The sequence below is a fragment of the Mercenaria mercenaria genome, chromosome 6 (assembly GCF_021730395.1).
Source record: "Mercenaria mercenaria strain notata chromosome 6, MADL_Memer_1, whole genome shotgun sequence".
Taxonomy (NCBI): Eukaryota; Metazoa; Mollusca; class Bivalvia; order Venerida; family Veneridae; genus Mercenaria; species Mercenaria mercenaria.
In genome coordinates this window covers 57,301,062-57,324,457 of record NC_069366.1, presented here as the reverse complement: position 1 = coordinate 57,324,457, position 23,396 = coordinate 57,301,062, and the positions used below count along the sequence as shown (strand labels likewise).

The following is a 23,396-nucleotide window of genomic DNA, read 5'->3' as shown; positions in this document are numbered from 1 at the left end:
GTGGGTGAAAATCCAATCCATTTCCACAAGTGGTTACTGAGATACCAGCTTACATGCTTAACCAAATCGGGATGCTGACACATCGACACACTGGTGAGTCCAATTTTCCACAGATACAAGCCCGACCAGGCTACCGGCTTTTCCTAACGTGATCAAAAAAAAAACATGCTAATTAAACGCGTATATTATCATGATATTTCATACGATCTCCATTAATAAATGCTTATTTGAATTATTGAAACTGTATGAGCATGCTCGATTGGGTGATCAGAATCATGAGGGAATCGAATCCAAACTGTTCCATAAATTCAATATAAAAACAATATACCCTTCTTCGAAGGGGGGCATAAAAAGTTGTCAAATGAATAAGTCCTATGCAAAAGGAAAATCTTACTTAAACCGATGTCTATAAATGTAATCAAATACTATAAATACGATAATTATGTAGTGTTTTTGACCTACTGCAAGTAAATATTGCATCTGCAATTGTATAACGAGTCTCATATGAGGCAAAACAGGTCTTTGCAAATTTAAAATGCTATTCTTTTAAAATGAATTCTTTTATAAAAGTTGAGCAAAAAATGAACTGCTGATGCATATACCATCACCTGTGAACACAGTCATCACCTGACCTTGACCTCATTAACAACAGAGCACCGCCATTTCAATACTTCAATGTCTATGTGTATGCATATGTGTAGTAAATCCCATCACATAAGCATGTGCTAAGACATATTTAGTAAATCTAACTGAGTTGCTTGCTACAGGTAAATCTGAACGGATATGGATAAACTGAGTGAATAGCATACAACAATGTAAGTTTTGACAGCTCAGATTCTTACTGGAAACAGAACAAAATTCTATACATATCTGCAACCATACAACATGTATGATGTAAAAGTATGAAATCCAAACCGTTCTAATACTATAGTATTAAAGAGGATACTTTCAAGGGTTACCTGAAATGTTTACAAAAGAAATAACAGTGCTTTGGTACATAAATATGGGACTACTTTTCCAAACAATTCATTCTGTCACAATTTCTTGTGTGACAATTTGCACAGGGAATTGCTGGATTTCATAAGAAATCTCTCCACCATTCTGAGTTATTGCTATAGGTATTGCTTCTCCAGTGGAACTTGTTACATTGACAATCTGTGTGGTGGCTAGCCCATTTGTGTCTTCAGTCACTTGCAGCTCTATAGTCTCCATATCTTCTCCTATATTTAGAACATCTGTCTCTATTTGTTCACCTTTCAGCTGCCCATCTTCCATACTTTCTACCATTTCTTGCATTTTGAGGTATTCCGTCAATCTAAATTTCTTTTTTGGCTTTTCGCCAATTTGATGCTGCTTGAAATAGTGCTCTTTCAGTTTATCAAATCTGGTTGTACTGAAACTACAATTTTCACATCTAAAAGGACGATCGTTAGTATGCAGTAACATGTGACGTTTCATATTTTTCACTAGTGAGAATGACTGTCCGCAAAATTCACACTGGTGCGGCTTTTCACGAGAATGAGTCATCATGTGAAGTTTCAAATTACTGCGCTTGGTGGACTGGTATTCGCAGTCTGGTTCTGGACATTTGAATGTATTACCCGTATGAATTAAATGATGAGCTTTCAGTTGAGTTTTATGCGCTGTGGCAAACCCGCAAATATCACAGAGATAATCCTTAGAATCTTTATGAACTGTCATGTGGGCCTTTAAGGCATGTTTCCACTTAAAGCCGGCTCCACAAATATCACAGCCATATGGTTTGGTTTTTGAATGCTTCGGCAAATGCTGGTATAATTTAGCTTTAGTGTTAAACCTTTGCGGACAGAAAGTACAGAAATACATTTCTGAACCTTTATGATTATTAACATGCTCATTGAAATCTTCATCAGTAACATCTGGATTCTCCGAGACCCAACCACAGTAACTACACTTCTTTTCTGCATGTAAATGGTCCCTGTTATGCTCATTAAAATCTTTCATATTTTGTGTCGTAAATTCACAAAGTTCGCATGCAAATTTTTTTACTTGTTCACTTTCAACTTTCACAACAATGTTTTCTATATCTGCATTTTCTTCTATATTTCTTACAAAATCACCATTAATTATTTTACCGTTTTCAATTTCAACATCACTTAAAGGCTCTTCCTTAACAAAGCTTACCATGTCATCGGAAAACTTCCTTGGCTTTATTATTCTACCATGTTTACTTACTCTTAAAGGTTTTTCTTGCAGTGGTTTTGTCCGTAATTCATTAGTGCTTTCTTCAACTGGTACTTCATTATTTCGCTTATCATTTTCATTTTCAGACTGCCTTTCACCTGTAATCTGATCACCTGTAACTGAACCAAGATCTGCCTTGTTATCAAATAAAGTATCATCTACTGGTTTTTTTCTAGGTCTGCCTCTTTTACGTTTTAAGCCATCCCTTTCATTCAATACTATTACTTTGCTATTTAAATCTTTCTTGAAAATCCATTTCTCATCTGTCCCATTTTCTCTGTAAATAATGAGTTCTTTTCCAGTTTTAACTGTTCCATCACTAGTTTGAGTAAATGTGTCACAAGTTTGCTTCAACTTTTGTGGCTCACCAATGACACAAGAAAAACACCCTTGCTGGTACAGGTCACAGAAATCTGAAACACAGGCAAAAATAAATAAAGATATTAAGCAATAGTGACGTACATTAATTTGTTTATGCCAAATAAAATATTTCATTGAACCAAATATGCCAAAATTTCTTATTCTGAAATATAATATTTCATTGAAGAGTTTGACACACATTTATCTTTTAACAACAGTCTGTTTTACAATAAAATAGTTGATTTGATAAGATACAGTTTATTATAATTAATCTGCATGAGTAGACTAGAAGTTTGTGAAATCTCCCAATGTATCTCGCTATGTCCACCAAACATGCAGAAAACAGAAATATCCAAATCTTTCTGTCTGAAGAAACGCCTTAAATGTTACTATAAAAATCTCTTACAACATAAATTTAAAATCATTTTGAAGTGACTAAACAATAATAGCGTGTTAGAAGACTCTTCAGTCATATGAATTATTGTTTGTATGAAGCTGTGACTGTGCTTTATCTTTATATACACATCAATAATCAAATTTTAAATTTTTTAAAGTTCTCCACATGACTTACAAAATTACATTCTTACAAAGTAATTCTTACTTCTGAAAAGCCAGGGATTCAACTCCTTTCAGTTCTTACTCCCTCCAATCTTCCCATTGCTTCATGTATAATTTAAACAAGAGGGCCCTAAAGGCCCTGTATCGTTCACCTGACCTATTGACCTAAAGATCAGATCATCAAGATTAACATTCTGACCAAGTGTCATTAAGATATGGTCATAAAAGAGTGTTTACTAGCTTTTCCTTTGATATGACCCAGTGACCTAGTTTTTGACCCCACATGACGCAGATTCGAACTTGACTTTAAGATCATAAAGATTAACATTTTGACCAAGTTTCATGAAGATACAAGTCATTAAATGTGACCTCTAGATGTTAACAAGCTTTTCCTTTGATTTGACCAGGTGACATATTTTGATCCAAGTTCGAACCCTGAACATAAGGTTAAATTCTGACCAAGATTCATGTACGATAAGTCATAAATGTGCCTCTAGAGAGTTAACTAGCTTTTCCTTTGATTTGACTTGGTAACCTGGTTTCGACCCCACCTGACCCAGATTCGAACTTGACCTAAAGATCATCAAGGTTAACATTCTGACCAAGATTCATGAAGATACAGTCTTAAATGTGACCTCTAGAGTGTTAACAAGTTTTTCCTTTGATTTTTTGACCTGGTGACATAATTATTGATCCAGATTCGAACTTGACCTAGAGGTCATCAAGACCAACATTCTGATTAAGTTTCATAGAGATACTGTCATGAATGTGGCCTGTAGAGTGTTAACAAACTTTTACTTTGATTTGAGCTGGTGACCTAGTTTTTGACCCCACCTGACCCAGATTGGAACTTGACCTAAAGATCCTTAAGATTAATATTCTGACCAAATTTCTTAAGATATGGTCATAAATTTGGCCTCTTGAGTGTTAACTAGCTTTTTCTTTGATTTGACCAGGTGACCTAGTTTTTGACCCCACATGACCAAGATTCTAACTTGACCTAAAGATCATCAAAGTTAACTTTCTGACTAAGATTCATGAAGATGAAGTCATAAATGTAGTCTCTAGGGTGTTAACAAGTTTTCCTTTGATATTTGACCTGGTGACCTAGTTTTTGACCACACTTGACCCAGATTTGATCTTAACCTAACATTCTGACCAAGTTTCACAGAGATATTGCCATAAATGTGGCCTCCAGAGTGTTAACAAGCTTTTCCTTTGATTTGACCTGGTGACCTAGTTTCTGACCCCACATGACCCAGATTTGAACTGGATCTAAAGATCAACAAGATTAACATTCTGGCCAAGTTGCATGAAGATAGAGTCATAAATGTGGCCTCTAGAGTGTTAACAAGCTTTTCCTTTGATTTGACTTGGCGACCTAGTTTTTGACCCCAGATGACCCAATATCAAACTCGTCCAAGATTTTATTGAAATTAACATTCTGACCAAGCTTCATTAAGATTGGGCCAAAGTTGTGACCTCTAGAGTGTTAACAAGCTTTTCCTTTGATTTGACCTGGTGACCTAGTTTTTGACCCCAGATGACCCAATATCTAACTCGTCGAAGATTTTGTTGTGGGTAACATTCTGTCGCGGACAACTGGACAAACGTTAATTAAATGTTGACCCCTGACTTTTCAAAAGTACATTCTTACAAAGCAATTCTTAAGCTGTTAAAAGGCTGGGGGACTAACCCCCTTTCAATTCTTACTACCTTCTAATAGTTCAATCAGGTCTTGAAAAGTGGTATATTTACAGATTATCTGTAAATTTACAGACAGGGTTCAAATTTAGACAAGCATACAAGCTAAATGCTAGTGGAATTTTAAAATAGCTAGTGGGTTTGAAATGTACTAGCTAATTTCAGCTGGTCAATAATATAACAAGCAAATGTCTTCAGAGCTATAACAAAGTTCAATTGTTTTGAAGGTACACATTTTTCTTCATGAAAGGAATGTTATCATTTATGTTTATGATATTTTATTGTTCAACAAAAATGGCACAAGCTATTTTAAGCTAATAGAAAATATTTTTGTTTGACACTGGCTACTAACGGAGATCAGTCAGTAAGTTTTGGCCAGAAAAATATCAATAGAGTAATTAAATATTATTAACTTTAGCCGGTAACTTTTCATTTTAGCTAGTGATCAAAAAGGGCACTAGCTAATTTCAGCTAGTACGAACTATTGTTAAATTTGACCACTGACAGAAAATCTATGAATATCCAGAATTGTCGATATATAAATTTACAGGTTGTGTGTATAAAAACTGATGAAATTACAGTTATTCTCAAAACTGCAGCTTAAAATTAATTGGTTTATTTACAGAATGCATAAATTAAGGTAATTACATTTTGTGAGTTTCAGCCATTTTTTTTTACTTTGATTTTTTGACAATTTCAGAAAAATCAAAGTCAAAAGAAATGACTGAATGTTATAATTTTAGCACTTTTTAAACACTTGATCTGTAAATTTATAAACTGAAAAATCTGTAAGTTTACAGATAAGATCTGTAAATATATCCTAAAGTCATTAGTTTTGACGCCCTTAAGCAGTCTTAACATGTATTTCATTATTAATATAGATAAATTAAACAAATAAATAGTGTTGTTATAAACTATGGCATGTCTCCCTTTATTTTATTCTTGTTTTGTGAATTTTGTGGGCAAATAGGTGTCAATATTTGTATTATTGCTGACTGACCATCGAGGCATCCATATTTTTAAGGCTCATGAGAAATGACGCCTTTTGATTGGCTGGCTCTCTTCACCAAAACTTCACTTTTCTGGAGCCTATATGGCCAAAATCATATTTGGCTGGTATAATTCTATGTGAATGCAGTCGAGACCTGAAACTTAAAAGGACAATAAACAAATTAATATTAATCTTTTTAAGTGACCTTTTTACTATTTCTTTGTAAAATATGATCTTTTTTATTCACTTTACATATTGTTAATAGCAGTCATTCATTATCAAAACAGTGAGGACACAAAAATATATAACCCTTTCTTACAGCTCTCAAAATTTCAGTCAAAGAACTGTCTTGTGACTTTGAAAAATAGCTGGGGGAAAGAGAAAACCAAGATCTGAATTCCTGACCAGTTGCTTCTGTAAGAATTAGGTTTTTAAAAGATTGGAGAATTTTGCATTATTAAAAAGACATATAAATACACCAAAGTACGAAAAAATAATATAACCTTACGGTAAATCTGTTGAATGCATTAATGTTTTATTTGAGCAAGGTAAAATTCATAATTTTATCATGACATCACAATACATTAGGGGTTCTAACTGACCAATCAGAGAGCTGCATTTTCGAGTACCTGCCAATTTCCACTTGGGTATAACGAAGTATATTTACAATGAACATGTAGTGAATTTAGAAATAAATATCACACTATTTTAGAAATCAAATTAAGATTTTTCACTGCACATGCCCCAGATGATGCTACAAACAACAAAACTTTGAAGTTTCATTGAAATATTATATCGATTTGATACCTTTATTTTAGTTAAAAGTTTGAGATTTTACACAGGGAGTCTATGATAAAGTCCGAGTAAAATGTAATCAATACCCAAGTGAAATAAGTATCATTCCGCAATGTTTTGGACCTGTTAAAATTATGAATATTGCCTGCTTTGCAAACGTGTGTAATTTGGCATCATAAAAGGTCACTTATACCTATTTGACAGCAAAATAAATAAGGGCGTCAAAACTCATGAGCGTCAAAACAGATGATCGAAGGATACCACTTTCCTAGACATGTCTACCTTTCCTGTATATCCCCCTTGTTTTATTATCCATGATATAAATTCATATTTTTTTCAAATTTCAACCCCTCCACGTCTTTGAATATGTACTTTTGGCATTGAATTCAGATGTTTACCTATTATGCTAGCCATCTGCATAATTCTGGCAATCTCCAATACCTGGATAAGAACACCATCGTCAAGCTGAATATGGCTAGTGTACATGAAGTCGACAACCTTTTGAACAGCTAATATGTAGCCTGGATCTGAAGGACCGTCGATATGAATTTCAATAATTTGAGGCGTTTTTTGAGAAAAGGCCCTCGGCAAATCTTGTCCACTGAACAACGAGTCAAAATATGGACTTGCCGACGCCAACACGTTAGAATGGGCATAAATCTGTTCATCTGAAATTTTCAGTATAACGTCACACAACTTTGACGACAATCTCTGGTCATTCAAAGCTTCTAAAATTGAGGAAACCAGTTTGCAATCTTGAAAGTGTCCTTGCAAACTTTCGTTTGACTCCATTTTGGATGTGAATAATAAGACAAACTTGATTGGTTTATTACATTACCATACTCTTCGTCATCTATCTTTATACGGTGCAGTTTGCCTCGCGTTAGGTGAGGGATCGTGACTTGTTGACTTCGTGCTGACTTTCCTGAAACACAGCGTGAAGTGACAGTTAAGATCAGAAAATGGGCCATATATGACCTGACACAACAAAAAAAAACAAACAATAAATATAGTATATATAGATTCTAATTACTCAGTGATAGCCCCTATATACTACGTCTAAACTGGAACAACTGATACGGGGACTGGAATGCGGCATTTATCTTATCTTATCTGTCGTCCAGCGTATGCCGTAGGTTATTCTGCTATTACCCACACACTTATGCCTTTCAGTTTAACTCGTCCTTTCAGTGAAAATCTGGGAAAGCATTTGTTGAATTTTTTGTTGAAAACAAAAGTTCTGCCATGAAATTATTGCCTGCATCTGTTTTAAATGGGAAATATCTACATTAATGTTACATTTCGCCCTGTGAAAATGGCTTAATCTAGGCTTGTCTTACCCAGAGAGAAAGATGTCGTTTTTTATATGATATGCCTGGTCTAAACAGCTGATCGCATCTATTGACATGCTGCCGTTTGACTGAGGCCTGAGAATGGTAGCCGGCTTTGGAGCTCTATGTATAGATCTACTAATTACTTTGTATGTTCAAAGAACTATAAAATAGATTTATTTTATAGCTCTTTGGTATGTTAAAAAACAAAAGACTAAATATTTCAAAACTGTTTTATGTCAACGTGTCTACTGTTCAGTTCGACTTATTATGCTAAATAATTGCAGTGCCAAACTGAAACGCGAAATGAATGGTATAATAAAGACTAAGAATTTACACTTCGTATGTTGTAAACAGTTTATATAGACAAAATTGCAACTATAAGAAATGGTGTATTATAAGATTCTTTCACTGGTTGTAGGTGCAGATGGTAATATCCGGCCTCGAGGGTAACTGTTGAGGCGGTAACGAGGCTCCCTGCCGAGTTACCGCCTAAACAGTTACCCGAGAGCCGGATATTTCCATCTGCACCTATAACCAGTGACAGAATCTTTTTCTTGCATACCGATTTCAAGAAATGATAATAAAAATAAAATCAATCGAGCGGCCTTCTTTTTAGAACTATTTCTTACAGCAGTGTATTTAAACAAAGCGCGGGAAACCAACGTCCGTAAACAGGAAATACGTCATGACGTTTCAAAACAAATAACAATGTTTAGTTCCGGTTTTGTTTTATCAGTTGCAGCGTAACGTTATGAATTTTTGATAAAATAACGTGATTTGAATCGAGAAATATACTACCAGGAACCAATAGGAATTGTCAAGGTATTGAATTTTTATTCCGTTTTAAAAAGAAAATATATAGAGAATAATAGGTTAGTGCCGTAGATGAGAAAGTTTATATGGCGAGGTGGAGGAGGTTATCGGGTGAGCCGAAGGCGAACCTGATAACGCTCGGAGCCGAGCCAGATAAACTTTCTCCATCTTAGGCACTAACCTATTATTCTATTTATCTTGTCATTACTTCATTTTCCGATATTTGGCAATTTATTTTACAAAAATAAGTGTGCGACAACCGTTTTAATGACGTCATATTCGTAATGACGTCACTTATATAAAGACGTAATCATCGACAAAATCGCAATTACTTCTTCATTTTTGAATAAAAACTCATTATTTGACCACTCATTTTCTTAGTTCGGACATTTTCAACACAATGGTGATGGTTTCAATGCAAAATTTCTTATGACAACAATATCGATCATACGGGCCGTAAATTAAGGTCACATGATCAACTAACCGTATATCACTGGTCACGTGTCAACTTACGGTATATCAAAAAAGATATACGGCACCCTGATATCGGGTCGAAAATACTGCAAGTGACAGGATAAAAATTACTACATAAATCTTCTACATATATGTAGTTCGTAATACGTCATTTACAGCACGAGAGTCATCTTACACCCCGGGGTGTAAGATGGATTTTTCCAGCACCGGTAAAAATACCGGAAATCCCTGTCTGGTATGCAAGAAAGATCTATCCATAAATTATTAGGTACATTATACAGAAAACTATTGTTATAATACGAACCCTAAATACAATGTAAATAAGAACATCTAAATAAAACACATTAAAAACAATTGAAGTAGACAAAAGCTTGACAGGAACCACCAAGAGCAATTATCACATTCAATAGCAGGGTCATCTTCTACCACTTCTGTATCATAACACCTATAGGTGGGCCTGGTGCAGCGAGACTGGTGCAGCGAGACTAAGAATCGAAAATAGCAATGCTGAATAGACGTTTGTTTTTATTACAAGAAACTGGTAAAGAAGATTGAAGTGTGTGCGTGCGTGCGTGCGTGCGTGCGTGCGTGTGTGTGTGTGTAAAGTTTCTATATTCGCTATATAGTCAAACTCACATTTGATATTCAATTTAAGCTAAAAAATCCTTTAGAAGCGTTGGACTTAACCAAGAAAAGTTATAGCAGACTCGATTTGATTTAGTCCATTCATTAGAGACTGGGAGATACATGCAACACACTTCATATCCTTCTATTTTATTTCTACCTCTGTGATCTTACCATGAAGCCCTGTTTAGATAAACTCTCACACACTTTAAGTTTTAACTTTGTATTACTGCAAATTCCAATAAAAAATGGATTTTTCCTTCGGAAAAGTTCCCATATTTAAGAGACACATCAAGGCTTTTTTAAAGCAAGTTTAAAGAACTTAAAAAAAAAACAAGTTTCACATTTAGATTCATAAATTATATTTTCATTTTTGTTAAAAGCGGTAATATTTCAGGATGGTGTTACAAACTCCGTAAGATTTCGGGTTATGGCAGTATTTGATAAAGTAACTAATCGCTTTATTATGTGAGGTTATGTCCACACTGTTTTGGGACACAGCGTATGATTGGTGTTCAACATTTTACAGTTGGACCTTGCACTTTCCTCTTCTCTTTTGTCTGACGGAATAAGTAGTGGCTTATTGATAGACAGTTCAACAGCTGAGCCACTTTGAAACTCGTCTTCTGGCTTTTTCATCGTTTCTCTTGATGCTTTGTTTTGTACAAAGCTTTATATGCGTACATTTATGGTTCTTATGGTTTACTTTTCAAATAAAATTACAAGAGCATTTTGTGTTTAATATGCCGTATTTTTTTTGTTTCCATTGCGTGTGTTCGAGATTCATCTGGCGGGGAAAACTTTAATTTACACTGTCCTGTATGACTTTGATTCTTTGTGGTTCTATTTTCTGGGTCTTTCATATGATGGGGTCCATTAAATACTTGTGTAATAGAGTTCCACTTAAGTCGGTGTTAGTGGGGCGTGAGGGTTATTGCACTTTCTATTACCTCTCATGAAATGACTCATTCAAACCGAGTCTGCAATTACATTACTTCAATTGCATTCTATGCTTCCAAAGGATCTTCTTATAGTTTTTTTAAATATGGAGTAATGTGTACTATTATCCGGTTTAAGTTTGAACCAGTGTGAAAGTTTTTGTCTTTATGTTGAAACACGAAATTTACCCACTCATCACACAATAACTAGGTAAGTGACATTTAAAAAATTGTATATAAATAAATGGATATATAGTTTACAGAAATACGCCAACGTATTTTTCATCCTTTCCAAATATACACTGCATCATTGGAATTAGACTTACAAAGTCTGTTGATCAAGTAATCTGTATTAAAGTTTATTTCTTTCTTCGTACTGACACTAATATTTTCTAAGAAAACCATTTTCTCTCCAGACTTAAAAGATGCAATTCTGAGCTTACTAGTATATAACGTCTCGAAGAGCGATTAGTGCTACCTGCAACAAGATTAAGTGAACTGTTCCAGACGTTTGAGTTTTCACTAGAATTGAAAGAAAGTAAAGCTTTTACCACATTGTAAATTTCTTGTAGAAGTATGTCCAAGAGGTTGTAGTTGTTGAATAATTGTAGCTGATGTTAAACTTTTTTTTAACATTCATCTACATCAAAAATATTTTTTTGGTAATTATTTCCATTATTATGGACAATATGAAAGGAGTTTATGTTTTTATTATAATATCGTTAGAACTGTTGCTTTTTTTTTTAAATCGCTAGTTAGACTTTATGATATCATTATAAATCAAAGTACTTTTTTTCAAAACAAGATAAAACTTGATGCATAGAAGCAAATTATAGTCACCGTTAACAACTTTTGCCTTCGCCATTTCTTTATTTAAATAGATGCACACGGGCAACAAGTCAGCAACCTTTACAAATCGGCCATGGAGGTCCCTCTTGAAATTACGTAGACCGTGAAAAAGTATGAATAAAGTATTTCAAGAATGTTACTAAATATAATGATCGCAATTATTGTTTTGACCGATTGTGTGATTTCATTAATGAACTTCCTCCCATTAATAATCAATATTTGGTTGGTGTTATCATCAATCTTTTTTTTTAACGTACAGGTCAAATATTAACTACGTTGCAGGAAAATACTGTAACTGCATCTAAAGCATGATTTGACATAACAATAAAACTATAACTATTTTGGTTTTAAATAATTACAACCTTTAACATGCTTAGGATTACTCATGTCTATTTTATTTACATTTGAAAGATTATGCATTTATGAAAGATTATTAAAGTAAAGTTGATAAACACCTGCCATATTCATCTGGTAATAAAATGTACTCATTGGCAAGCACTTCATTACACAGACTGTGAAGGCCATTAAGGGTTATGTTACATCATGAACTTTGCAATGATTTCCGATTTCATGGTGATTTTTAGCCTGTCAGAAATCTGCCGAGTTCAGATCGCATTTGTCTAGTATAAGATATATTGTGTTTTTTTTCTATCAGAAAGTGCTATTTAAGAGAATTTTATGGCAGAGATATTCATTTTAAAGGACTCAAACGACTGATGCCAGTCAGTCTACGTTGGAATAACATTCTGTGTTCGAATGAAACTGTTAAACTGTCAACGCTTGAAACTTTCAAGTTAGGTAGGAGTCAAAATTGCATACAAGTGGTTGCAGCAATTTGTGTTTTAACCCGAATTTATAACTACTTTTATATATACTTCATTTATCTTGCACTAGCTTTGTTATTATTCAAGTAAGGAACGAAGATAGGTAGATGGGTGGGTGGACGGATGGATGGATGAATGGCAGGCAGACGGACGGACGGAGGGACAAGATCTTAAGTCAACATATTCAATACAGAGCAACATTTCAATGATATAAAAACCATTTACAACCATTTATCTAGCCTGAGAATCCAGTCTGACAACTTACTTTTTTCTACCTGCAAATTGACAGTTGCAATCATAAACTCGATGAACGCCAATTAACACTAATTAGCGCAAATTTAGTGGGATCTTTAATGCATATAGGTATTAGGTATGACTTCTTCTGATAAAGCAGGAATTATCAAGGACTTCCCAGGTTACCACTTATCATAACACATCGTCTTACCAAAACAGGAAATGAGATGTTTTGTTTTGAAATTTCGCATCATTTGAAAAAAATGCTGTTGAGCAGTTACACGATAGTAGATATTCACTCGATATATAATTGAAACCTGGACATGTATAATTCTCATTGGCATTAGCAATAAAACTAAATAAAAAATTTGACTATCACATCATCATGTGACCTACTGTACCATATCTTATAAAAGACATGGTACATTAAACAAGAGGGAACCTATGATTGGATCTGATTTGTCATGGAATCAAAGATTTATTGTTGTTGAAGATATTTTGGAAGTTTGTATCAAATAAAACCATAAACGAAGTCTCTATATGGCTGCAAAAGCCAAAATAGCCAATTTTGGACCTTTAAGGGGCCATAACTACAGAACCCATGATGGAATCTGGCAAACTGAAGAAAAGAAGCAAGATCTTGTGGTGATACAAGTTGTATGCAAGTTTGGTTAAAATCAAATCATAAATGAAGCTGCTATTGTGCAGACAAGGTCAAAATAGCTAATTTTGGCCCTTTCAGGGGCTATAACTCTGGATCCCATTAAGGGATCTGGCCAGTTCAAGAAAGGAACCGAGATCTTATGGTGACACAAGTTTTGTGCAAGTTTGATTAAATTCAAATCATAAATGAAGCTGCTATTGTGCAGACAATGTCAAAATAGCTAATAATGGCCCTTTCAGGGGCCATCACTCTGGAACCCATAATGGAATCTCGCCAGTTCAAAAAGGAAACCGAGGTCTTATGGTGATACAAGTTGTGTGCAAGTTTGGATAAAATAAAATAAATGAAGCTGCTTTTGTGCAGACAATGTCAAAATAGCTAATTCTGGCCCTTTCAGAGGGCCATAACTCTGAAACCCATAATGGAATCTCGCCAGTTCAAGAAAGGAACCAAGATCTTATGGTGATACAAGTTGTGTGCCAGTTTGGTAAAAATCAAATTATAAATAAAGCTGCTATTGTGTAGACAAAGTCAAAACAGCTAATTCTGGCCCTTTCAGGGGCCATAACTCTGGAACCCATAATGGGATCTGGCCAGTTCAAGAAAGGAACCGTGATCTTATCGTGATACAAGTTGTGTGCAAGTTTGGTTAAAATAAAATCACAAATGAAACCACTATGGTGCAGACAAGAAATTGTTGACGCACGCACGGACGGACGGACGCACGGACTGACGACGGACGACGGACGAATGGTGATCACAAAAGCTCACCTTGTCACTATGTGACAATGCTATGTGACAGGTGAGCTAAAAATTGTCTTGGTCTCCTCTTTATTCCACATAGAAACGCAGAATAGAGGATGGTGTCGTCTTTTTCCAATAAAAAAAAAACAAATATAATTTTACAAATTAGTTTAATATTTTAAGAATGATAACATAGCATGACTAAATTTATCACACACAATAAAAGACTTATTTGATATATCATATTTTTACGTTAAATAATTATCCAATCAAATTTGAAAATATGCTGGTGCATTTTTACCGGAAATATGTACAAAGCAATTACGCATGCGCAGTTTAGTCAGAATTCAGAAGCTGAATTATCAAAACAAGAATTTCTTTTTCTTTTTGATTTGGAAGACGTAATTATGTCTATACGTGACTTAGATACATTGCCTGAGCAATGAAAAAGACTGTTTATACGGGTGTACAGCTGTCATTCCAAGGAGAAAGCAATGTTGATGATAATTTGAGTTTCGGTTGTGAAACTGCTGTGACTGTTCGTGACAGAATGCCAAACATGAGAGGTAATAATGAGTCACTGTCGATTTCTTCACTCAACACTAACGATGAAAATACCTTACAGCAGAATGTCCATAATAAGAAGAAAGAGAAAATAGGGCTTTTCAGAAAACTAAGGAGAAGAATTCAGTCAAATTTCAACAGAAAATCATTAGATGAAGAGAAATGTTCAGAGGAGGCTGATTCTAATCCAAGTTGTGGAAAATCAAAGTCACCGAGTAAAAAACAGAAGCAGGCAGCAAAATGTCGCATTACTTTGTGTTCAAAGCCATCAAATTCAAATTCATCACAAAGCACTGAAAGTTTAGATCTGAACCTTCATTTACATCGAAAACTTGACGATAGTATTTGGTCTAATAAAGACAAAAAGGATGGTGCTACTTCAAAAGAAAAGCCAAGCTGTAAATCAAAAGATATTTCAGCTTTTCAGTCATCACAAACGTGTCCATGTATGTTAAACCGTGCTCAGCCAAGCTGCAAAGATTGTGGAAAAATAAGTAATATGTCACCAAAAGTGACAACGAATCGCTTCGAAATTACTGCCATGTGCCATTCAAATGGAATAAACACTCTTTCAAGTAGTGCTGTACACATTCAAGACTATAAAAGTTCAATACCAGAAGGTGCCATAATGAACGAAGTTCCAAAAACATGGAGCCTAACCCATGAATTGTTCAGACTTTCCAAGTTTGGCTGGTACTGGGGGCCAATTACTCGCAGAGAAGCTGAGCGTAAGCTCAACGGTCAGCCAGATGGTGCTTTCTTGGTGCGTGATAGCTCAGATGAACGATATTTATTAAGTCTTAGCTTCAGATCCTATGGAAAGACTCTACATACAAGAATTGAACATTGTAACGGTAAATTTATCTTTGACGCTCAACCGGATACTGAAGGTTATCCTTCAATTGTAGATCTGATAGAAAATTCTATGAATGATCCGCAGACTGGAATATGTAGTTACTCAAGAAGAGGTTCACCTAGCCCACCAATATATCCGGTTAGACTAACTAAACCAGTGTCCAGGTTTACTCAAGTACGATCTTTACAGTATATGTGCCGTTTTGTAATCAGACAATACACTAGATATGACCATATTCAGCAGCTTCCATTGCCAAAGAAACTAAAGGGCTGGATTGGAGAAAACCAGTACTAATTTTCAGTTTCAATGTGTGCTATATTTGTTATTTTTTTTTCTCCCATTAATTTTGATGAATGTGTTTTTTGTTGTTTTTTTTTTCTTTTCAGTGTAAAGTTGTGTAAAACATGGCATATATTTTCAAGGTTGTACTTTTTTTTAGAAATTGAAACAAAGATGTTAAAAGCGCAATACTCTAAGGCTTAGTAAAAGAACATTTTTCTACATTTGTGCTTTTTGTTTTCTCAAAAGAAAATTCATTGCAAAGTGATACAGTGAGTTTATATAGTATTTATTAAAACTAAATAGTTTGAAATATATTTTCAGGATCTGGACTATGATATTCATGCAGTATTTAATATAGAATAAAAGAATTTTGATGCTAAGTATAGACTATGAAAACTGATGACACTTTCCTATCCATTTAATCAACAGCATATAACTTTTGTGAGTTTTGCTCTTAATATTAAGTCTTAAATTAATTGGACTTGGTTTATGATTAATTGAAAGTTGTGTCACAAACTTCTGTGTCTTTACAAAGTTTCAGACAATGGTTATTGTGTTAAGATTTTGTTCAGTAAAACATCTTTATCTTTCTTTTTAGCTCATCTGATTTTTTGAAAAAAAATGATGAGTTATTGTCATCACTTGAGCGGTTGTCGGCGTCTGTGTCTGCGTCGGCGTTGCCTGGTTAAGTTTTATGTTTAGGTCAGCTTTTCTCCTAAACTATCAAAGCTATTGCTTTGAAACTTGGAATACTTGTTCACCATCTTAAGCTGACCCTGTATAGCAAGAAACATAACTCCATCTTGCTTTTTGCAAGATTTATGGCCCCTTTTGTACTTAGAAAATATCAGATTTCTTGGTTAAGTTTTATGTTTAGGTCAACTTTTCTCCTAAACTATGAAAGCTTTTGCTTTGAAACTTGGAATACTTGTTCACCATCATAAGCAGACCCTGTACATCAAGAAACATAACTCCATCTTGCTTTTTGCAAGAATTATTGCCCCTTTTGGACTTACAAAATCAGTTTTCTTGGTTAAGTTTTATGTTTAGGTCAGCTTTTATCCTAAACTATCAAAGCTATTCCTTTAAAACTTGCAACACTTGTTCACCATCATAAGCTGACCCTGAACAGCAAGAAACATAACTCCATCCTGCTTTTTGCAAGATTTATGGCCCCTTTTGGACTTAGAAAATATCAGATTTCTTGGTTAAGTTTTATGTTTAGGTCAACTTTTTCTCTTAAACTATCAAAGCTATTGCTTTAAAACTTGTAACTCTTGTTCACCATCATAAGCTGACCCTGAACAGCAAGCAACATAACTCCATCCTGCTTTTTGCAATAATTATTGCCCCTTTTAGACTTAGAAAAATCATTTTCTTGGTTGAATATTATGTTTAAGTCAACTTTTCTCATAAACTATCAAAGCTATTGCTTTAAAACTTGCAACAGTTTTTCACCATCATAAGTGGACACTGTACATCAAGAAACATAACTCTATCCTGCTTTTTGCAGGAGTGATGGCCCTTTTTAGACTTAGAAAATCATGGGTAGAACAATATTTCTATTATACAAAAAAAATCAGATGAGCGTCAGCACCCGCAAGGCGATGCTCTTGTTTAAGTTTTAAATTACTGAAGGAAGTAGTGTAAATAAGTCATGGCCTGAATATTCTTGTAAATGCAATGTCTGGATGTTAAATATGGTCAAATAAAATATTTGCTACATACTGTACATGTTTAAATCGGGGTTAAATTTTATCTTTCCTAGTGGCCAAAAGGACCACCAACTTTTAAATTCTAGTGGTCCCCACGTAATTCATAGGGTGTCCCACTGTCAACAAAAATTTAATTACAAAGAAACAGAGGCTGGTTTTTTTTTCTTAAAAAAATGAAATTTTCACAGATGTGTTCAGTGGCATAATTATCTTTTATAATGGTTTTCAGTATTAAAGTTAATAACAGTCGTCAAGTGTATTGACCATCTTCTTTGCAAGTTCGTTACATATATTATGCGATACCTAAGTTCAGAGTTGTTTGAAAAGGGACACTTGTCGTGAATTTATGATTGTAGCATATTTGTGATCAAAGATCAGCAGTACATCTGTGTATTTTTTCAGAAAAAGTACATTCTGTTTTTATTTTCTAATAATTCTTGTTCGAAATGCTCAGCAGAAAACTGATTGATAGCTTTCGAATTTTGAGTGGTCCTGCGGACCTGCCAGATTCCAGGATTCAGTGGTCAGACTGAAAAGATACTGTCCCTTGGTCAGCAGACCATCATTAGTGTTGATCCCTGGTTTAAATACAAGGCTTGAACAAAATGTATTTTTCATCTGAATAATGACGGAATTTCTGTCTATGGAAGAATCTCTGAATTTGCAGAATATAACATGACTTTTCTCGGCCAGTTATATATGAGTTAATGAAAACAAAATTTATGCAAGAGGGAATAAATATGTAAAGGCTGATGGTTTCAGAATATTATTGCTCTTTGTAATAAATCAGACTTTTGAAGACAAGTCTTAAAATATGTAGCCTTTGATTAGTTGTATCCGGTGATGACCAGCTAGTGAATGGCAATTTTCATAATGAAGATTGACATTGGAATGAACCAATCAGGTCCATGGTTATAGAGCATTTATAAAACAACATTGTCATTGGTCCTTTTAAATTTGTGCTCTAACAAAATTAAGCAATCAGATACTTGGGACTGGGTCCGAACTAGAGTTTATTCTTTGACCCAGGTCCGATGTAAATTTTGTCAGACTAAGATTGTTCTAAGTCTGGTATTTTATGACTTGTTCTAGTTTGACCATTTAAAAATGCAATGTTTTAGGTGTCTCAGAGGGTTATGTAAATTTTATTTTAGTATTTTCAAAATAATGTTTTAATTGCAAAAAAAGGAAGATTTATATGTAGATTAGCTTATGAAACAAAGAGAATAAAAAGATGGCAATTTCTATATTAGTTTTATACAAAGATTCAGGGAAATACTATATAATAATAATCCACAGAATATAATGGGATTAGAGATGGGTTTTTTCTTCTTCACATGGTGGCTGGCATTGTCTAAGAATACTTGGAAGTTCAGGGCATTGGAAAATTCACACAGGTGGAGTAAATACATGTTAGGTAGTTCTGCATATTTGGATCAAAATTTTATTCTACAATGTAGAATTTGATTTTCTAAAACTTCAGAATATGTCTAGAAAAATCAGCAGATAAAAATGCTTGAGCTTTTGCTAGACTAATTTGAAAAATTTGGAATTTTTATATGAATGTGAGTCTACTTTGATGATATTTAGCAAGCAGAACTTTTTCTATCATGTAGATTTTAACATAACATATTGTCTGTTATATGATCAAATGAAATGTAAGGTCTTTGTGCTTATTTTTGAGATATTTACCCACGATTCAGCATGTTTAAGGAGTCAGCAAATTTCAAGTGGAATTGAAGGCATTATTTGGAATTATTTCATGTGTCCACATTTTTGTTCTCATTTTCTTTCATTGCAAAGAAAGTAATGACATTTTTAACTCACCTGAAACAAAGGCGTCTTAAGTTCATCGTAAACATCTTCTCCTCTGAAACAACTGGTTAGAATTACTCCAAATTCGGTATGTAGCATCGTTGCTAATTTCTCTTGTCAAGTTTGTTCAAACGTTGCTGCTTTACCCCTTGAGTTTAGGTAGAAAAATGTGCAGAACTATCTTAACATAGTGAAAAGAAAATTGGTTTGAAAATACCATTCAGAGTATTTGCTTTGGTTTGTTCATTTTTTTCTTCTGAAAATATTTTGGATGTAAAATATCAGGGAACCTACTGTAGATATAATCAGGGATCAGTCTTAATCAGGACCTGTATTACAACAGTTTCTTGTCCCTGTTTTCACATTCTGAATTTATCAAATTGTGCATTAGTTATAAGTTTAAAGTTAGATTATGCACAAATTTCATAATTGAAAAAACAAAAAGAAATCAGTCACTATACAGTATCGATGTAACATGAAATGAACAGGTTTTATGTATGAACAGTATTGTGTATTGTGTTAAATATAGTTCACACTTGATAAAATGTATAGCCAGATACAGTATGAATTTGTTGTGAAAAAAATAAATGGAAGTTCTTTTAACAGAACTGTTCCTATACAATGTTTTATTGTGACTGCAGCTTTACATACAGAGTTATTTTTTATATCTCGCCAAGTAAAATACAGTGAAACCCGTTTTAAGAGACCAGTTAAGGGAGAGCAAAAGTGTGGTCTTGTAAGACAGGACTCGTGGTCTTTTAATACAGGTTCAATCTATATGAAATGCACTACAGAGGGAACTAAAATTAATGGTTTATAACACAGGTTTTTGGCTTAATACAGGTGGTCTCTTAAGCAGGTTTGACTGTACAGTTGATGAGGATTTGCAACATTTAAAGTTAATGTTGTATATGATAAAACATATGAGCTGTGCCATGAGAAAACCAACTTAGTGGCTTTGCGACCGGCATGGATCCATGCCGTTCGCTAACAGTTTCTCTAATTGCAATAGACTTTGAAAACGAACAGCATGGATCCTGACCAGACTGCGCGGATGCGCAGGCTGGTCTGGATCCATGCTGGTTGCAAAGCCACTATGTTGGTTTTCTCATGGCACGGCTCATATAATTGAAAGATATTCATAGTATATATATTCAAAGTAAGAAAGCACAATGGCTACTGATTATGTTAGATTTTCTGATTCTTCAGTGATGCATTTTGCAATGTTAAGGCCTAGGATAAGCAAATAATGTGTTGTGATTTTTTTCTTAGGAAAAATTTCTTACGGTTGTATGTCTTGATTGTGAAAGTTTATTACCAAAATTTTTGTTTGTGTGATTGTCGTATTACCAGTTTGGTGTAATATGAGTGTAGTTTGAAAGTTGTTTTAGTTTACACAAATATTTTTTTCAGTGGACGAAAATAGGAAATGCAATAAATAGTTTGTACTAGAAATTCCGCAGTAGCACTGTGATTCCAGCAGGTATGCAAATTTTGATTCCATACCTCATGTTTTTATTTCAATGTAAATGAAATGTGGAACCAAAATTTGTAGTCCTGTTTGGCGCCATATAACCTATACTGTGTTGGTGCGCCGTAAAACCCAAATAAATAAATTACCCCCTTGGTACTTTTGAAGAAAACAGTTTTTCTCATGGTATGAGACAGAAGTATTCTGAATAAAGTACTGTTTAGACTTAGAGATAACTTATTCACATTGATTGTGTCAAACTGATCATGGTCTACTTTCTGTAACAGTTTGCAGGATTTTTATGGAAATAACTAAATGGAACAGTCAGAAAGTAAATCTTCTACTCCCTTTAAGTCTTTGACAATGGAATCAGACCATTGGTTTAAGATATGTCCAAAAGCTCATAAGAACCTCGTTTTTGGACGAATCTTTAGTCTTTAGGTGTGATTTCCTTATCCACAACTTGTTGAGTGAGATTCACTTTATCCTGTAGTGACAAGAATTTTAGTGTGCACTACATCAACGTAACAAAGCAGAAAGCAACGTCTCGTTTTTAGCTCAACTGAAGAATAAGCAGAGCTATCCTACTCACCAAGGTGTCGGCGTCACACCTTGGTTAAGTTTTTCATTCCAGTCCACATTTTGACAAAACCTTTTGAGATAAAGCTTTGAAACTTTCAACTGCTCCATCAAGGATTTTGGCTGAATTATGGCCCCTTTTAACTTACAAATCTTTGTTAAGTTATTTGTACCAGTTCATGTTTTGTATAAACTGTTTGACATATGGGTTTGAAACTTTTATCACTTATTTATTATAACAGTCTCTATCTGTAGGCAAGAGTACATAACTCTGTCATTTATTTTGGCTGAATTATGGTCCTTGGGTTGGAAATTGGTTCAATTTTCATACAAGTCCACGTTTTGTCAAAACTATTTGACATGTGGCTTTGAAACTTTGAACACTTGCTTATCATCATGATTTCAATCTGTAGGCAAGAGTACATAACTCTGTCAACTATTTTTTTTTACTTTAAGGTAATTTTTAGCTCTACTATTCAAAGAATAGGTAGAACTGTTGGACTTACCCTTGTGTCGGCTTTTATTTTACAAAATTATTCCCCTTCGACTTTTATTCATTCAATTGACAAGATTGTTGAATAGCCGAGCGTTGGTGTCCTAAGACAGCTCTTGTTTTGAAAACCATTCTTTTGAGTATTTTGCGCATGGTTGATATTCAGTGCAATTCTGTATCACTAGTGGAAGGCAAAAAGTGTTGGCATGAAAAGTGACATTTTCACATAAAATAAACTGCAATAAATATAGGTGCAAAATTTAAACCATGCCAAAATATCCAAAAGTACATGGTGTATAAATGTATTGAAAGTTGATAATGGTCTAAATGTGTACAATACAATATGTTCTTTCATTTAAATGTTACCAAATACATTATCATTGAAACTTTTTACTGTACAAATTCTTACCGAGACTTTTAAGATCTGATCTATTAATGCATATAAATGTATTAAACATGCAGTGCTATTTATTATGTATGTGACTTTATTTATGATATAAACAGTTATGACTTTGATTTTAGTGTCAATCGTATATTTTTTATTGTTGATGTTATATTAGGGAGAATGAAAGCAGGTTTTAAAAAAAATATGTTCTTGAGAAACTGATCTTGTTTCAATAAATTTTATGATTGAAATCATGCGAGTTGTTAATTTTCCACCAATCAAATCTAGTGCAGTAATGTTTCTCCATACTTCGTTAATCTTTACACTGCTGAATTTCCAAAATGAACTGGTCCATCCTTCAATTTGGGCAATACCATTTATTATTCTAAGGGGTGTTTACTGAAAAATTACTGACAGAATAGCGAACAGTGCAGACCATGATGTACACAGATGTGCAGGCTGATCTTGGTCTGCACTGGTCGCAAAGGCAAAATCATTTGCCGCCAGCAGGCTAAAGGTTTAACAAGAGGCATACTGTGAAATCATTTAATATTGTTGTCGCAGTATTTTGTGGCTTCGGCTAAAATGGCTATTTTCATGGAATTTGTCCAGCTTTTAGTAGTGGATAAAACCCCTGGTGCCCCTCCGTGCATTAATTCATCACCATACGCATCCGTGTAGAACCACCAACCTTCGGTAAGCCAACTGGATGGCTTCCTCACATGAAGAATTCAACGCCCTGAACCACATAGGTGAGGGGCAAATGATTTGAAGTCCGCTACCTTGGCCACTGAGGCCCCTATTTTGATCAAAACATGAATTTATGGATTTTAGATTCTAAATTTTGTCAAGCTAATTTTTTTTTTATACGCCCATATTATGGGAACGCCCTTGGCTGGCGGGCGGCATCCACAAACTTTGTCAGGAGCATTTCTTCATGCATGGAGGGGTTTTGATGTAACTTGGCACAAATGTTCACCATCATGAGACGGAGTGTCGTGCGCAAGAACTAGGTCTAAGGTCAAGGTCACATTTAGAGGTCAAAGGTCAAATTTAAGAATGACTTGTCCAGAGCATTTCTTCATGCATGGAGGGATTTTGATGTAA

The 23,396-nt window shown here is 34.4% G+C and overlaps 3 protein-coding genes across 3 annotated transcripts in view; 2 read left to right on the top strand and 1 right to left on the bottom strand.

Annotated features, from left to right (window-relative positions):
* LOC123548809 (N-acyl-phosphatidylethanolamine-hydrolyzing phospholipase D-like) overlaps positions 1–23,396 on the top strand; it is a 115,241-nt gene that overhangs the window by 61,588 nt on the left and 30,257 nt on the right. The gene's annotated exons all lie outside the window — the stretch shown is intronic.
* On the bottom strand, positions 169–7,439 carry LOC123548812 (zinc finger and BTB domain-containing protein 24-like). Its single transcript, XM_045336363.2, has 2 exons — positions 7,030–7,439; positions 169–2,636 (listed from the first exon to the last, which is right to left on the bottom strand). The coding sequence occupies exons 1-2, from the start codon at positions 7,421–7,423 to the stop codon at positions 1,027–1,029; spliced, it is 2,004 nt and encodes a 667-aa protein (XP_045192298.2). The 5' UTR covers positions 7,424–7,439; the 3' UTR covers positions 169–1,026.
* Positions 14,439–22,541, top strand: LOC123548813 (suppressor of cytokine signaling 4-like). Its single transcript, XM_045336364.2, has one exon. It carries the CDS (start codon positions 14,572–14,574, stop codon positions 15,841–15,843), a length of 1,272 nt encoding a protein of 423 aa, XP_045192299.2. The 5' UTR covers positions 14,439–14,571; the 3' UTR covers positions 15,844–22,541.

Coding starts and splice junctions, on each gene's coding strand:
- LOC123548812 (XM_045336363.2), bottom strand. CDS start 7,423: ATGGAGTCAAACGAAAGTTTGCAAGGACACTTTCAAGATTGCAAACTG. Junction 2,637..7,029: donor GCAGATGGCTAGCATAATAG/GTAAACATCTGA, acceptor CCTGTGTTTCAG/ATTTCTGTGACCTGTACCAG.
- LOC123548813 (XM_045336364.2), top strand. CDS start 14,572: ATGAAAAAGACTGTTTATACGGGTGTACAGCTGTCATTCCAAGGAGAA.